The sequence below is a fragment of the Lissotriton vulgaris genome, chromosome 5 (assembly GCF_964263255.1).
Source record: "Lissotriton vulgaris chromosome 5, aLisVul1.2, whole genome shotgun sequence".
In the NCBI taxonomy this organism is placed as follows: Eukaryota; Metazoa; Chordata; class Amphibia; order Caudata; family Salamandridae; genus Lissotriton; species Lissotriton vulgaris.
This window is the reverse complement of record NC_141693.1, coordinates 1,176,961,569-1,176,979,455: the sequence shown is the minus strand read 5'-3', so window position 1 is coordinate 1,176,979,455 and position 17,887 is coordinate 1,176,961,569. Positions and strand designations below refer to the sequence as shown.

The 17,887-nt window shown below is 46.4% G+C and overlaps 1 protein-coding gene across 1 annotated transcript in view; it reads right to left on the bottom strand.

Annotated features, from left to right (window-relative positions):
• Nucleotides 1–1,254: 1,254 nt before the first annotated feature.
• Nucleotides 1,255–17,887, bottom strand: part of WDR11 (WD repeat domain 11) — a 635,868-nt gene continuing 619,235 nt past the window's right edge. The window contains exons 28-29 of the mRNA XM_086922941.1: nt 16,309–16,388; nt 1,255–2,251 (exon numbers count right to left, since the gene is read on the bottom strand). Coding sequence (XP_086779067.1) covers nt 2,100–2,251; nt 16,309–16,388 — 232 coding nt within the window. The 3' untranslated portion in view covers nt 1,255–2,099. The remainder of the gene's footprint in view (nt 2,252–16,308; nt 16,389–17,887) is intronic.

The following is a 17,887-nucleotide window of genomic DNA, read 5'->3' as shown; positions in this document are numbered from 1 at the left end:
AGCGTGCGAGTTGATCATTTCTACATGGCCCAATGAAAGTAATAAACCACTCTAGTTCTTTAAGTGGTGCAACTTTGTTAAGTGGAGCAAATTGTACAAAAGGTAGTAGTTACCTTTCCCTTGCACTCCAGTGGACTGCACTGTTTGTTTTTACCCCTTCTCCCATAACCTTCATAGAAACCTAAACAAACATACACACATGCTCTCGAACATATCTAATGGTTGATGATGCAAAATTAAGAACCAAGCATCTGCTAGGGCTCATTTGTAAAATCTTCATTTCCAAATTACACCGAATGTGGGAATGAATGAATGAAGAGGTGGCAGAATAATTTTGCTGCTATCTGAAAGAGAGAGAAACGTTCCGCTATACATAAACAGACAATGTATCTTGTGACTTTTCTTAATGAAAGTTGGGCAATTTGAACGAATTGTAAGTAAGCATAATGTGCACCTTTTTAACACCTTAAGTAAAGAGTTTTTTGATGCATTTATAATGATGATTACAGATTAATTTCGTTATAAATAAGATTTGCATAACTGTATTAAACAAGCAGGGGCTAAGCCAATACATATAGGTTTAATGTGCAAACACATGCAGAGTGAACACATTAGAGCGAGACACTCGAGGGGTAGGCAGCAAGAGGACAGAGAGTAGTAAAGTGGTGCCTTATACAGTACAATTCAAGCACTGGAATGGAGGCGTAAGGATACACCAAAAGTCAGTATTATTAGGTGAGAGATGAATACTCCACTAAACTGAGCCACGACATGATAGACAAAGTGCCAAGTCAGTGGCGTGAAGAGGCTAGTTGAAGAAGCCAATGATTGAAAGGGGTGGCCCTAAGCACACACTCTTTGTAGGTTAGCAACAGGTCTATTTGTCAGTGGAGCTCTCAAAACCTTTGACTTTAAAAGTAAATTGGCTCAAGAGCTAATGTAGTGGTAGGAACATCATTTAGCACTCAGAACATACTAAAGACCCATTACCCCCACTTACAGGTGATGAGCCCCAAAATGAAACTAGAACTTGTTGCCTGTCCCAGGACAAATCAATGCATGTGTAAATGAAAGAGGACACGAAGTGCTATAAAAGTCTGATAATTGCCACGCCTCGATCATCATTCTCAGTCGACTATGCAAGTCTTAAAGTGGCAATACCTCATGCGTGACCTCCCCCTTCTCATTTTAAGAGATGCAGCAACACAAAGATGAAATGTTGAAATCCCAAAGACAAATCTAAGAGCAGTAAAGTCTTGTAGGACGAATCAACCTTAAAACATTTAATTAAAACAAACATAACTCTGCAGTCATTGACAATTCCACACTAACACAGCCTAAAGATGAAACCAACAAACGAACGTAAACACTGGAAAATGCAGCTTTGTTATTTTGTCCTGGACTTGTTTGTTCCCCTGGATTTGGTCATACGTTTGTGGAGAACCGCAGATGCAGAACAGTACCTCCTAGCACTGCGATTTCTTGTCAAGCGTTCTGAGGGCCTCCACCGATGCCGCGGGTACACCAGATGCTTCCAATCAAGCACAGCACAGCGTTCAAGAGCGCGATACCCATCAGTTTGTTGTTTTTTACATTTCTAAAAATATGAGACAACTGACATCCTGAACATTGAAGTCAAACAACCATGACATTGAGAAGTAAACAAGTAAAGAACAAAGAGTGCTCTCCACCACACTCACTACCCCCACCCACAGTGGAAAGTGAGCCACTCCCAGCAGGAAGGAAATCACTCCTGGGGGTGGGGAGGGGCGAAGGCTTGGACCCAGAGGATGGTGGCTGTGTTTGGAGCTAGTGAAGGAGGCAGGAAATCACGGCATTGTGCTTTAATGCTACCACCAATGGTTGCCATGTGCTTGAAATGAAAGTGAGCAATGGCATGTTTGTTTCTCTTCCTTGCATGTGAGGACAGCAGTGCGGAGATACTCCCACACACATCCATACTGTGTGCACATGTAGCTCTTGCACAGATGTGGCCTCGGGTACAGTCCAATCTAGTATGTAGACTCAGTCCGCTGCGTCAAGGAACAACCAACCACCGACACTTCTGTCCGACCTCAGTACTGGGCAGGGAGATGGCGTCACTCTTCAGCCTTCTCTCCATCCTGAAGCTCATCCAGCAAATCCTTCCCGGAAGGACCGGCTTTGGAGGCAAACCGCAGGACTCCTTGCCGGAAGTTGAGTGCTTTCAGCGTCCTGGCGTAATCGGCATAGACTGCCCGGATCAGTTTATGTAATACTGCGTTAAGGAAAATGGTACATGTACATCATAGGGTTAATTTAAATTTTTAATTTGCTATTTTACTACAATGCTTATGCTGCTGCCCACTTCAAAAAGCTTCACTCGGGGGTCTTGCGAGTAGTGGAGGCAGGTCACTGTGGTTTTAACCAGGGAGGCTCTCCTCAAAGGGTGGAGCATGCCACCATCTCATGGCTCAGGGTAGGGAGGCGATTTATAGGGTGAGGGACCGGCTGCATATGAACCAAAGATATAAGAAGACAATACTCTCAAAGCAGGTCGCTTTTCTGACTATTGTTAAGGAGTGATTTCACGGCACTGGTGTGGTTTTCTGCTAGCCTGTTGTCACAACCACCCCTGTGAAGATCAAGGACGAATTGCCCCTCAGGAGCTACATTGTGGAAGGCAGAATGTACGTGAACAGGGTCTTGGAAAGATCACAAAGGGGCAGGGTATTGGAAAGCATTTACAGTAAAGACATGATCTAGGTAAGAAGCCTCAAGGTCCATCAAGAAGAAAAATTAATTGGTTATCCATGAGAAACAAGAACGTATACATTTTTCGATGTGCTAGATTCTAGCACATTGAAACACAGGTATGATGTCTGCAAGGTCCGCGGGCCGCCAAGGAAGGCTTGCCGGGCCGCTGCCGGCCCGCGTGCCGTACTATGAGTACCTGTGTGCTAGAACAATACTTAAACCGAAAGCTTACCTGGAACTTGTTACCTTGTTTCCTGGATAGAGGGCCTCACTGGACTCGTGGTGGGATGCTTGGTAGCACCGCTGCTTGAACTTGGAAACACTGCTAAAAAACGCTGCTATTTACAAAGCTGAATCGCTGATTTTTTTTAAACTGTCTTAAAATTTTACCTGAGTTACTGCATCCTGCAATTGATTTTTCCCCGCATCTCTCCCCCCTCAATTCCGCCTCGGCACTTCAAGGCAAATCTCGATCTAGTGTGTGGAATTTGGCAGCCGCTGCACAGCCGGGCTGAGTGGTGGGTGGGAGGAGTCACGAGCATTAAAAGCAAGGCTGGAACAAGCGCGCCGAAGGCAAGCCCGTCTGTGCCCGTCTGCGCCCAGCCAGGGCCAGGGACCAAGACCTCTGGCCCCCGCCTCCTGTATTCTATGCAAGAACTCCTATCATTAAATCACGGAGCACCGCAGCCACATCACGCACTAACTGCCAGGCTCTGGCAAGAAGGGCTGCTAAAGTCACAACCTAGCTCAAAAAAACGGAAAGACACAACACCCCCCATAAAGGCTGCAATCCCGCAAGGATGCAGCTTTGCGCTGCTCAATACACGCTCGCTACAGAAGCACAATCTCAAGGGCTTCTCGCTACTTCAGGAAGATCACCTCGACATTCTAGGGGTCACTGAAACGTGGCTGGAAGAGTCCTCTACCCCAGATCTGGTTGCATCTCTGCCACCAAACTTTACGGCCATCCATCACAACAGAGAAGGTAGCATGAAGGGGGGGGGGGGGTTGCCTTTCTCTATAACCGTTCCTTTAAAACAGAACCTCTCTGCTCAGAAAGCATTGAGGGTGCTGATGTACTAGGCGTTAAGTTCTGCTCCCCCACTAACTGTTTGGTAATACTTCTAGTCTACCGCCCTCCACGCACATCAACCGGATTTGCTGTACATTTCCTGGAATTGGTCCACGACCTTCGGTCTCGTTATCAAGGAATGGTGATAATGGGGGACTTCAATCTCCATTGGGAGAAAATCCCAAAGGACAGTCAGGAAAAACAGTTAGAAGAGGCCCTGACACCGTTAGAACTCTGCCAAAGGGTGGTTGGGTCTACACATGAGAAGTGTCACACACCGGACTTGATCTGGACCTCCTTTCATATGATGTACACGATCATTATCTCCCCCTGTCCCTGGTCAGATTATCATTTAATGCAGGGCCGACTCATTTCCAGGGCAATCGGTAAAACCACCATCAGAGTGGAAAGTTCTAAGAAGCTGGAACAAGATCAGAGCAGACGAACTGATAGCCACCCTGAAACACCCTGACCCATTAAGGCAATCCAAGGGCGACTTAGAGGCCGATAGTGCCACCTTATCGCTAAGGCTCAAGAACGCTATAAATGTAATAGCATCTGCACGTAGGGTGAGAATCTTGGACAAGGGCAAATGTGCCCCTTGGTTCAATGATGCTCTTAGGTTACTGAAACAATCTCTCCGCCAGCGCGAGAGAGCCTGGCGTAAAGATTATGAACCTAGCACCTGGATTGCCTACGCAACAGCATTCACAGCCTATAAACAGGCCATCACATCACTGAAGGCAGAATTCTATGAGGACAGAATTGCTGCTGCCAGCAATCCCAGAAAGAAACCTTTAAGGTCCTGCATGAGTTAAGGAAAAATAAGGGGCAAAAACCCTCCTTTACCCAGGAAGACTGCCACAAATTTCAGTCCTTTTTTATTAAGAAAATAAAGGATCTCCTGACGAAAGTTCATCGCACCCCGAGCTTCCCCTGTCCCACAAGCCCCATCCCCACACCCCCTAGCATCGCCTATCCTTTGACCACCTTGCCACTACTCACTAAGGAGTCCCTTGCTGTCCTGACCGGGCGGGTGAAATTAGGGTCACCAGCGGATCCCTGCCCATCCAAGATTTTCAAGATGGCCCTTCCAGGAATCGATGACTATGTGCTCTCCCTCCTTAATCGCTCCCTGGAAACAAGACTTGTCCCTGCCAATTTTAAGGAGGCTCGTGTTATCCCGCTCATAAAGAAACCAGGCGATGACACTAAGATTCTAAAAAAATTATGACCAATATCGCAGTTGCCTTCCCTTGCCAAAGTAATTGAAAAGCATGTTCTCCCTTTTCTCTCCCGTCATCTTGAAGAGAATCATCTCCTAGAACCTAATCAGGCTGGTTTCAGGGCCCATCACAGCACGGAATTGGTCATGCTTTCTGTGCTGGATGGACTGAGACTCAGGGCAGACAAAAAATGCCTTGCTCCCTGGTGCTGTTAGACCTCTCCGCGGCATTTGAAATGGTCAGCACGGTTGGGGGATCTTGGCATTCAGGGCACAGCCCATGCCTGGCTCACTTCATTTCTAAAAAAACTGCTCTCAGCGAGTTCAACTGGCAAATCTGGTATCCAACCCAGCAGCTCTCTCATGAGGAGTTCCCAAAGGCTCAGCACTTTCACCGCTCCTCTTTAATACCTATCTAAAGCCCTTGATCTCTGCACTAAACCAGATGGAGTCGCGGATCCACAACTATGCCGACAACACTCAAATCATTATCCAAATCGACAGCTCTCCAACAGCATATGTAAGAATGCAAAACATATTAAAATTCACGGTTATTTGGATGTCAGCCAACTCATTAAAAATAAACCCCGATAAAACAGAGGTACTGGCGGTTACCTCAACTTCCAGTCCATGAAATGACCTCTTCTGGCCAAAAGAACTTGGGCTTTTCCTGAACCGGCAGTGGCGTGAAAAGCCTGGGAATCAAAATGGATGACAAACTTTCTATGACACAACAAGTCTCGGCAGTCGTGGGTACTTGTGTTAGCCTCCTGAGACAACTGCGAAAACTGTCTCCACTCCTCACCTTGGCTACGCTCAGACAGGCGGTCTCAGCAATGATCCTGTCGCGTCTGGACTATGGCAACTCTCTGTACGCCGGCCTCCCTCAACAACTGTTGGCCAGACTACAAATCGTCATGAATGACGCAGCAAGACTAATTTTTAAAAAACCAAGATGAACGCTCGCCACCCCCCTGCTACGCGATCTCCATTGGCTCCCAATCAGGCAGAGAATTACATTTAAGGGGCTCTGCATTACACACAAAACCCTGTACGGCCGAGCCCCAAGTTATATCAAGGACCGCATTGTCCCCTATGTCCCTAGTAGGAAACTGCGGTCAGCAGAGGCCACCCTTTTGGTCTGCCCGCTTCAAACTGTCCTCCGTGGGAGGGTGAGCGTTCTCAACCGCGATCCCCCTGGCCTGGAATAGCCTTCCAGTGAGCCTACGCAAGGAAGTGAATCTCCTTCCCTTCAGGAAGAAGCTCAAAACCGTGCTCTTCCTGGAAGCATGGGGTACAACTTAGCAGCCTTCCTTCCCCTCTCTAGACCTAGTCCAGGTGTGCCCTCTGACAGCGCTTAGAGACCTCTGTGTGATAATGCGCGTTGCAAATTTAAATTAAAATTACAATTACAAGAAAATAGGAACAGAACCTACTCCGAGGTCAGATGCAATACTGGACCTGACAGCTGATATTCAGAAGTGTCCCTAAGCATAACAGACTATGACGAAGGACTGTAGTAGGAGAACACCTAACTACCCTGAAAGGGGCAGCAATGAGCAGCTGAATACTGATAAAAAGCCTCATGAATGAATCGTTCAAGAGTGAAAAACCATTCAAAAGGATGAAGGAAGGTACATTTGTGGAACAGCCAGTTGACGGGTAAATCTAGTTTTTCCGAGTTCTTTTAGCTAGCGCTAATTCAGCAGGGGCTGCTCCAGAGTTCTGCTCGTCACAGAGGTGCAGAGAAAGGTCAAGCAAGTTTCAGACGCTAGGGTGTATATACTGAGTGGCAGATAAAGGTATTTGCCATTTTTCTAAACGTCATGCAGTCAGGTTCAAGGCAGGTGATACTGCTGAAGTGCCTACAGGACTAGCCTTGGTAGAGCAAGGATCCACGCAGAAAACAGCTGTCCTTCGGCCAGCAGAATACCATCTGGGTCTGGGAAGCTGCCCTTGGGAGTCTATTTGGCTGTTAGAGTGGTGTTCTGATGAGGTAGGATGGTATCACGCCATGGAAAACTTAGAGGGTGACAGAGGATCCTACAATCAGTATGGTTGTTGGTAAGGAGCCAGAGTAGTTTATTGGCCTGGAAAAAATGGTCAGCTATTTTAGGCCAATAGTGAGGCATGTAGTGTACTTCTGAGACTGCCACAGTGTATTCTACATTTTAGCAGAGAGCACATCAGTTTTACCATTGCAATAGTGAATCCTAGATGCCTGCAAGTACCAACACGGTGCTTTAGGGAGCACCGAAAGAGGTGGATCCCCGCAGGAACATTAGGTTGTTAAGTACAGACTTGGGCTTCGCTATGAGTGGCAAGCAATCCGATTCATAATTTCTTCACACTGAATTATTGTTAAAGGGGGGCCAGATAAATCAGCTAAGAAATTGTGGCATTTATGAATTTTTGGAAAATAATATGTGAAATTCAGACTTACCTTACCGATTTCTGTATACTATGCCGCAGTTTTCCAACAATAGACCTCAGGTGGAATACTGCTCGGAGAAGGTGCAATCCCTGGGTGGAAAAGCACTTAAAATGGGTGTTCTCACTAAAATCATATTTCTGATGGGCCTGATAAAAAGAACGTTATTTACCTAATGTACCTGCAAATTCCTCCCCTTTTAACCTCCCAGGTAATGATATAGCCATTTTGCCCATTGTGCCCTTCAGGATTTCCTTGTCAGGACTTTCCTTCAAAACACTCCTCTTGCCTCTGCTTGCCAATCTGTTCAAATGGTGAGCAATCTGCACCTAAAAGTATTCTTCAGAAGAAAGGGAAATGCCTGTTACCTTGAAAGCTTCTGTACTGTCGAATCACATGCTTAGCATACTTCTGCTATCTAGAATTGATCTTGAACGTTTGCTTGTGTCTGTTTTTCTTCAAAAACAGTCTCTCAAGTTAAGCTGATATGGCGTGCCTCCCCCTTTCAGGGTATATTGCGCATGGGCACCGACTCCATCTTAGACTGTTTTTCGCACAGCAGGTGAGAGTATGTGTGGAATCATAAGATTGAAGTGTCCAGGATGCAGGGGACTGACCTGACCTAACTCTGTGTGAGAAGGTCCAGCCTGAGGGGAAGCCTCTTGTGGGGGCTAAATGAAAACTTTAGGGCAGTGGAGTACCAAGGCTGTCTGGCCCAGGTTGGAGGCACTAGGCTTAGGGTTATGATGTTTGCCTGAGCTTCCTCATCCTGAAGGGAATCCCTAGAAGAGGCAGAAAAATTTAGGCAAATATCGTTGAGCCATTACTCCATAGTGCATTGCACATGGACTGCAGATATCAGGTGGTGAACTTTGAGCATCGTGCGTTTTCCAGTTGTGGGCTTGTTGGCGCATTGTAACCGAGTGGGAGAAATAGGTCGGAAACCGGTAGTTCTGGGTAGATAAGGTTTTATTTTAACAAAAGATTTCTTCTTTTTCTTTAATTGTCTTTCCCGGGAAGGTACAGCTGGGTCCGTGGTTACTCTGGACAGGGTGATGGTTCTCCGTGAACGAACCTCCCTCAGGGTCGAATTTCAGGGGTTGTAGGCTCTTCTTCCATGGTGTGGCATTCACATAAAACACAGGGGAAACAAAAGGAAATATTCAAACCTCCGTCGGAGGTATATATCGGTTAAAGGGACCAGGGTGTGAGGGAAGTCACTGGTGCTCAAATACGGGTGTCGCTATGGCCTTCAGTGCAAAGGTGAAATAGGGTGCAACAGGGGGGGGAAGAATGGAAAGGGGCAGAGGAACGTGAAAACACAGGATCAGTGTGCAGATATCGCAAGCTTCCACTACTTCTTTTCAGACTTTGCCCGCCTCCCTACCCAGCTCCACACTCGTTGTCGTACCTGGGATAGCCACACTCCTCCGTGAGTGTGGCTGGGCGATGCATCGTAACGTTGGCCTCCAGGCTTCTCGTCTTCTTCTCTGAAGTCGTCTTTTCCGCTCTTGTCTTCTCTGTCCTGCGATCTCCGGTCTCGGGAAGCAACCTCCGCTCGTTCTTCCTTGTCGATGACGTCACACGCCGACTGTAGGTCTTCCTCGCTTTTCTGAAGTGAGCTGCCTGCTACGCCACTCCCGGGCGGTTCTTGCCACACAGGATACGCCCCCTTAAAGTGGAACACGTCTTCTGCCTCGTCTTGTGGGCCCCAGAGATGATCTCGTTCGTACTCCCAGGCGGAGAGAGGGTAAAGTCGAGGGGTCAGCTATCCACCAGTCAATTGAGGGGGTCTTGGGTACTGTGGCACTAGGTTCCCGGTTACAAGCATCCTGCTAAGCAGTTCCACAAAGTCATTGTCCACCCACAGGAGATGCTCCACCATGAGGTGATTGTTGTATCGGACTGCCCAGTGCCAGATAATCGGCATTAGGTCGGACAGCTGAGGGGAGTATGTGCTGCCCTGCATTTGGTTGTGAAGCATGTCATTCATATCTTTCCTGATCAGGGCTACCTTACCCCAAATGACCTGTAGGAATGCTTATAGGGCTAGATGAATTACAATCCGTTCCTAGTAATCGATGTAGTGATCTTGGTGCTGAGAGAGCCACATTCCTTGAACTATGTAGTGGTTGATATGCACACCCCACTCCATGACAAAGGAGTCTGTGGGAATGATCATCTGCAGGACTTGGTGTGCAGAAGGCCTGCCTTCCACTAGGTTGGCATTACTGCAGAGAGCAATCTGCTTTGGCCTGTACCAACACTAAATCTTCCTGTGGACAATCCACTTGAGAACACTCAGCTGCCAGCCACTCTTGAAAGGGGTGCATGTGCAACCATGCCTGAGGAACAATGGTGATGTAGGAGACTATCATCCCCAAAAGACGTGAGTGGATGATCGGGCTGACGAAGAGACAGAGTGCTGAAAGGCTGAGTCTTTTTGCTCTCTGGGCTAAGCTTTGCCTGGGGTTACATTTAAAATGGACCCTTGCAAGAGGTGTATTTGAAGCAGCTGCACACGTGGCTTGGTTGAACTTATAGTGAAGCCAAGCCCTAGAGCAAGTGACTCTTGCTTGAGTGTGCTAGACACAGTAGCTTGCTGCTGCTTTTTATCAGTCAATCGTCGAGGTATGGGATTTTTCAGATGATAGTCTACCTACATGCAAATTCCTCATGATCCCTTCTTCCTCCCTATCATGAAGGATTATCATAGGCCATTTTAGTAAGGTTCCAAAGAGATAGTGACCCTGCACTAAACTAAACCTACATGTGTTGAGTTCATCCTACACCCTCAAATGTGCAGAATAATTGGATGGGAAACTGACATCAGTACGCTGAGGTGAGCGCTTTATAGCTCTGGTGATGTCATGAGGATGAGCTCTGGTTCTATCGACTCCCAAGCAGCTGCACTCGTTAAATGGCTAGAATCCGCCAGTGACAAGGTCGCCCCCCTCAAGCTAATCAGAACCAAGCGCCCTCACGACGCACATCGCTGGTTTTCTGACAACCTTAAATCTTTAAAACTCGGCCTCCGCCAAGCCGAGCGTCGCTGGCGTAGAAGTTATGATCCTTTAGAAAAACCACCTTTTCTAAAATTACTGGGAGAATATAAACGAGCAATCTCAGCCGCCAAAACCACCTACTTTTCCACCAAAATCCTCAACTCTGCGCAAAAATCTAAAGACATCTTCGCCATTGTAGAAGAACTCTCACATCCGGATAGGGTGACCATCAAACCCCTTCCATCTCAAGCACTTTGCGATTCCCTCAACTGCTTTTTCATAGACAAAATTAGCAAAATCAAAAACAGCATCTCCTCCAAACCCCCGACCACACCCCTCACTGAGGCTGCTCCCTCCACTAACCCTCACTCTCTGAGTCAGTTCCCTCCCCTATCAGAAGACGTTTTCATTGCCTTGCTTAACAAAGTTTCCTCTGGCTCCCCCACAGATTGCTGCCCTCCCGCGATTCTCCGGGCTGCTTTCTCAGCCTGCCCCACCCCTCCTCTGGCCCTCCTAAACAGTTCTCTTCTGCTCGGTGAGGTCCCCAGCCAGTTTAAGACCGCAAAGGTAGTTCCCATTCTAAAGATACCCACTGCCGACCCTACGGTTATGGGCAACTTCCGCCCCATCTCCCTTCTTCCCTACCTAAGCAAAGTACTCAAGACGTATGTAACTAGTATCCTCAGCTCTTTTATCGAGGACTCCAACTTCTTGGACCCCCAGCAGGCCGGGTTCAGACCCGCCCATTCGACAGAGGCGGTCATCCTCTCTGTAATGGAGGAACTTCGTAGAGGCGCCGATTCTAACACCCACCAAGCCCTGATTCTTCTGGATCTGTCGGCGGCCTTTGACATGGTCGACCATACCATCTTGGTCGACCATGTCAAAGAGGCTGGTATCGGAGGAACGGCACTTCATTGGGTCCGTTCATTCCTGACGAACCGCCACCAATCTGTCCGACTCTCCCATTTTTCAGCTGACAGGATGAAACTCACCTGCGGTGTGCCACAGGGTTCGTCTTTGTCCCCTCTTCTTTTTAATTTGTACCTTACCCCCCTGATCTGCTCCCTCCGGGGAAGGAATGTCACTGCATTTAACTATGCAGATGACATTCAGCTCATCTTCAATCTTGACTCCTCGCAGGATGCGGCTCAGGATTTCCAGTCTACCCTCTGTCACATCAGCAATTGGATGGGCACTCACCATCTCAAACTCAATCCCGACAAGACGGAGCTTGTTCTTGTCAGAGGCCCATCCAACCCCTGGAACTCCACCTTCAGGCCCCCTGCTCTTGGCCCCTCCCCCTGCCCTGCTGACAAGGTAAAAAGCTTGGGGGTCTACATCTCTCATTATCTTTCCATGCAACATCAGGTCAGTGCTACAGTGTCTTCCTGCTTCCACCAGCTCAGAAAAATTCGTAAAATCGCCCATTTTCTGACCACCGAAGTCCTCACCCTGACGTTGCTGGCATTAGTCATCTCTCGGGTTGACTATGCCAATGCCCTATACGCAGGTATCCCGCAATACCAAATCAAAAGACTTCAGCTCATACAGAATCAGGCAGCACGCCTCATCTACCACCAACCTAAACATCACCACGTCCGTCCTCTCCTTAAAGCCCTTCACTGGCTTCCGGTATCAGAGCGTTGTCAATTCACACTAGGCTGCTTGATCCACAAATCCCTGGCCGGCATCGGCCCCTCCTTCATCTCGTCGCTTCTGCACCCGTATGTCCCTTCCAGACCCATCCGATCTTCTCACCACGCTCTCCTTCAGACGCCCAGGTTTAGGCGCAAAAAGCACGGAGGCCTCAGATTCTCTTTTCTGGCCCCCTCACTCTGGAACTCTCTCCCTCCTGAACTTAGACTTTCCTCCTCCTACCTTCACTTCAGGTCTCTCCTAAAAACTCACCTCTTCCGCTGTGCTTACACATAAGCTCCCTTGCCCTCCCTTCTCTGTCTCTTCCTGATTTAGTGAACAGCGCCAAGAAACCGTCCGGTGTATGTTGCGCTCTATAAATCCTTTTTACATTACATTACATTACATTACATTACGTTGGTCTGGATACACATTAGAGTGGCAGTGCTGTGGAAAAGCTTCAAGATGCAGTCTGGAAAGTTCTTAAGATGAGGAATCTGGAGGTATAAGTATCTACTGGAAAAGGTGTTATTTGTCCTTTGGAATTAATGGGCCACTCGTAAGGACTCAATTAACACATCAGTAGCTAGTCTGCATCAATAAATAAAGGCTTATGAAATTAGCAAAAACCAATGCAAGACAGCCTAGTGAATAGTGATGACCCAGGATTCAAGCGCATAAGGTGCATCATCTCAGTCTAGAAAGTGCTCAAGCAGAAGTGATCTAATACAAAGGGGTGATTCAGAGGCATCCCAGTGTGAAAATGGTAGTGAATCTGGGAGGCCAGCTACAGTTTTGGATAAGGAATATGATTCTTGCAAATATATTCTAGTCCAGTTCAGAAACAACTGGTTCATGTTGATATCTGTAAGCACATCTCAGCATAGCAATGTATGTGAACCCCTGTTCGGTGTGCAACAGACTTCATCAGACTAAATATCCTGCTTGGAAAATGATGTAGTCGAAATGGACTTTAAATTCTGATGCCCCTCCATTAACCAGGTTGTTCTATGCAGAATAGCTTCTTTCGCCCTCTTGGTTCTTCTTGACAGTGGCAAACCAAGCGCCAAGAAAACCTATGGGCATTCGAGTTCTCTTATAAATTCTACTGACATAATATAACATAAGCAACTGAGAAAGTGTTTCTGTAATATTAAATACACTACACTGCATGCAAAATGTCACCCTATTGCTGGGCACGGCAAAATAGTCACAATTTTTACCAGCTAGGTATGACTGAAAATCTGTATTTTCTTACACAAAGGCGCATAATATTTACCCCAATGTATAACCAACCTTGATAAAACAAAAGAGGACAATTAACCCCAAAAATTAGATCTAGAACTCAGCTGTGCACACAGTACGAAAGTACCTACAGTTAGTCACAGAGTTATAAGCCTAGTTCAGCTATGTCAACTCTACAAATTCATAGACAAGCAATTCAGCGGAATGTAATCTACTTATTTCTGGAAAGAAGGGGAAGACCTCTTTACAAACTGTCACTTAATTACACTGAGAACTGGTGAAAGCAAAGCTCTGCTCAACTGTAGCCACGATTCTGAAAAGGAACTCCGGAGAAGATGTAATCCTAGCCATAAAGACCTTGTTCCATCACAGAGGATGTAGCGCCCCTGAGCCTCACAGATTTTTTGTGAGCCCATAATTAATACATTTATCTTGGATTCTCAAACAGGTAAGAGGAGGCTAGGCACAGGAAGGGCCGTCCACAGTTTCCCAAAAATAGTTTTCAGTAGCAAATAGTTTTATAACACGAGATGTTCCAATATCCACCATCTCGCAATACAAACTGTCAATAAGAATCACAAACACTTCATCAGAGTCAAGTGTTCCTTCGATGCAAGCCTCTTCAGGGAAGGAGACATCGATAAGGAATGCAGCCATAATCTAGAAGTAAAAAGAGGATAAACAGATGCCATTTCAGTGAAACTACAGGGTATTTGAGAAAGAATTGAAAAGAACTGGGGACAAGTTTGAGGCATGCTTCAGTCTCTCCACAGAAGCCTGCGTTTTCTCTCGACTAATGTCCAAAATGAGCGCAACAGAGGTGCGGAAGAAGCCAATCCTCTCTCTTCACCAGTGTCTCATAAGGCATCTAACTATAAAGGTTTCATTTGTTCGAATCATAGAAGTCACAGAGGCCAAAACGACATTTAAGAGTGTATCATCCTTAACAACTGTCACACTGCTCTTTATCCAAGGCTTACAGACAGTTAACAAAGAAAAGTCAGTAGCAGTGGAAAAAATAAGACATTCCTCTGAGAATAGGAGGCAATTGGGTAAACATGTCTAACATCTAAACAAACTACAGAAAACAATACCTGGTAAAAAAAAATACAAACAGTGATCACGTTTGGAAAGTAAGGCCTTTGTGTTCACTGATGAGGAGGAACATTGAACTGCGGGGGTCGGCTGGTTAGGGGCATCGTGAGAGCTGCATGGCTGGTGACCTGATAAGTTACCCCGCACAGTACCACGGAAAGACAGTGCCTTGTGAAACATATAACATTTCCTGTATATTTTTTTGATTTTTTAATTATCATTATTCTTTTTAAAAGTGTTTATAATCCCACTAAACTCGCAAGCATGTCCTACTAGCTAAGGATGATGCGCCGCAATCCATATCAAGGCAGCCTCTTCACTGAGCACCAGAGCAGCCCTACTCCCGCCAACGATGGGGCAGAACGTGCCATTAGACAAGGGACATTGAAGGACTCCCTCAACAGAAAGACAATAACTTTTAAAAGACTCACACTAAGCAGGGCAATGAATACAGCAGTTCCCTTCTCTAAAGCACTTCAGACGAGATGAAGGGCCTTATTTCGTGTTTGGCGAACCTGGCACCGCACCACAGATTACCCTGTCTGCCAGAAGCGGCCGGATTTAGGGGAGAATGTCGGCGGATTCACGGAGTTTCTGCCGGCAGAGGCTGTGTTAGTTCCTCCGGCAGAAACCTCAGACACACGTCTCCACGGAGGTTAGGCCATAAGCCTAAAAATTCAGACCCTATTCAGGGCAGACATTGTGGCTTTCTTTGTTTTGTTCAAGACCACCAGGAAAAGTCTGGTGGTCCCCAAACAGACAAACACAAAAACAGTCCCCACATGCTCAGAGATAAACCACAGTATGTCAGGGGCCTTCATGTACTTTGCTGTTTAGGTGCACTGAACATGGAACCACCACAGGAAAGCTTCAGTATCTTAGAGGATGCGCTGCAAGATGACTCCTGAAAAGCCTCAGTGACCTTTGCTAGGCAGCCACATATTTTTGGAAGGGCAGGATAGCACAACCCTCTGCTGCCCTGTTGGAACGATGCACATACTGCCTAAATAAGGCCCTGAATGTGGTTTCTAACACATTTTGTACAAATACGATTCTGAGTTCCTGTTTTGTGGGTGTCGAGCATTCTGGGATAGGAGACTTCCTTTTGTGTGACGTGTCCAAATTATAAAGCTGGGTTGAGCAAATTATGTGGCAAGAAAAGGAAAATTATGCGTAATAATGCAGCACATTTTGTAATAGCATTTCTTCTTTCAACTTGTTAACACTCTCTGGGCATTGGTTGCCCCTCATTAGTACCAATTTAACATTCAAATATAGCAATAAGCAACAGAAAGGTGTACCGTCCAGTATGGTAAAAGGGCCTTCCCCTGCGCTGCAACACGTCATCGCATTTTTAGTAACTTTTGAACCATTTGAGCTAGAAATAAATATGCTATTGTTAAAATCTGTAGAATTATGTGGCAGTTGATGGGTTATGTGGCAAAGCTATAATTATGTGAAAATCGATGTGGCCACACAATGGCATAATTCTATTGGCCCTGCTTGCGGGTGATTATCTCAAATTCAAAACTCATATCTTTGTTACAAATGATTAAGCAGTCACATTGTAAGTGCAGTCAATGTAGATTCCATATATCAAACCTAGCTTATGGTTCAGGGACTAACAATGAATGAATGCAGCAGTGCTTCAAACCGTTCTCATTTTGTTGTACCAGAATACAGCACTGTACCCTTTCCGTAAAAGCATTTTATGTAAGTCATGTGCCTTGATAGGGAGTTTCTTAAAATCCTTTTGTTATGAAGGTTTGAATACTGTTCTTTGAAATTCTTGAATAATGATTTTAAATAATGTGATAACGATACAAAGGAAGTAACTAAGAGTTGAATACGAAAAGGATATTGGTTTCTTCATTGACTGGGATTGCGCCATATTCCAGACAGGCATCAACAAACAGGGCCGCTCGGTCAAAGTACCGCATACTGTGGTAGACACAACCGTGGAGAAGATTAGAAACTGGCAGAATACATGTAATTGCCCAGTGTGGTCAAAAAAAGCAAGGAGAAAATCAACCGATTTTATGTTCGCACTAGAGGCATGAGGCAAATGAACACATCCAATCTTCCCACTAGGGGCAGGGGGCAATGAAAGCCATCTCCTGCTCCCAGCAAACAGGCAGAAAATCAGCCCGTTCTATCCCACTGGAGAGGTGAGGGGTGTTAGTAAAATACAGTGCCTTCAGGAGAGGCAGTGGAGAACCACAAGGAGCTGACTGCATGGGTTTGCTCCACTGTTATCAGGAGAGGCGATAACAAGTCAACAAACACGGTTCCACAGAGAGGCAGTAAATCAGTCAGCTACTGCCTTCAGGAAAGAAAATAGAGAATCACCTGCTGCTACGAGTAGCTGCAGGTACTCAATCAAATGCTTATCCCATGACATGCAGAGCCAAACACCTGCATCTCCCATGAAAAAGATGGCCTGTGACTCTCAGCTGCTCCCATGATTAGCAGGAAGGCATTCGTCCACTGCTCGGATGACATGTATGGCGTGCACTCTTAGCTCTTGCACAGTGGAGTCAAATGCTGCTCTCATGGCAGTCAGAGTTAATTACCTGCTGTCATCATGCCAAGCAGCGAATCAATCACCTGCTGCCCTGAACACTCATGCACTCATTTACCTGTTGCTTCCATGATAATTAGAGTCAATCATTCTCATCTTGGTCTCAAGAAATAAAGGGTTCGATCACATGCAGCTCAAGAGATGAGGGGACTCAATCAAACACCCACTAATCTCATTGCATCAGGAAGTCAAATAATAATACACTCTTCTCAGGAAACTCAGAGGGCCAGTGAATCACATGCTCGCGTTACATGCGGAGGGTCAATCAATCAAACAGTGATATCGGACAAGCAGAAAGTCAGTCGTTCGCTGCCCTCATGAGATGGAGGAAGCCAATTTAGCAACCGCAAATACAAGGAGATGATGGACAGAGCGTTGAAACTTTTCAGACAATCACCCCCAGTCACAGATCTAGGTTGAATCGGTCATCGTTCTTTAGCTCACTTAGCCACCCCAGTTCAGACCCAGCTATATGCAAATCAGTCTTGACCCTGTGCCTCAGGGGAACAGTTTAGCCGGAACTGCCAATACAGAAACAAACATCCTGGGACCGGTTTTGGAGTAACACCCCTCATCAGCCAGGCTAGCTTCAATCCAGTGGCAAAGTGAGCAAGGGACCCACGTCTGGGCATAGCCTGCCAACTTAGGGCAAACCAAGCAAACACAAAGAGAAGATGGACGGAGCGCTGAAACTTTTCAGACACTCACCCCCAGTCACAGATCTGGGTTGAATCCATCATCGTTCTTTAGCTCACTTCGCCACCCCAGTTCAGACCCAGCTATATGCAAATCAGTCTTGACCCTGTGCATCATGGGAACAGACATGGGTCTCTTGCTCACTTTGCCACTGGATTCAAGC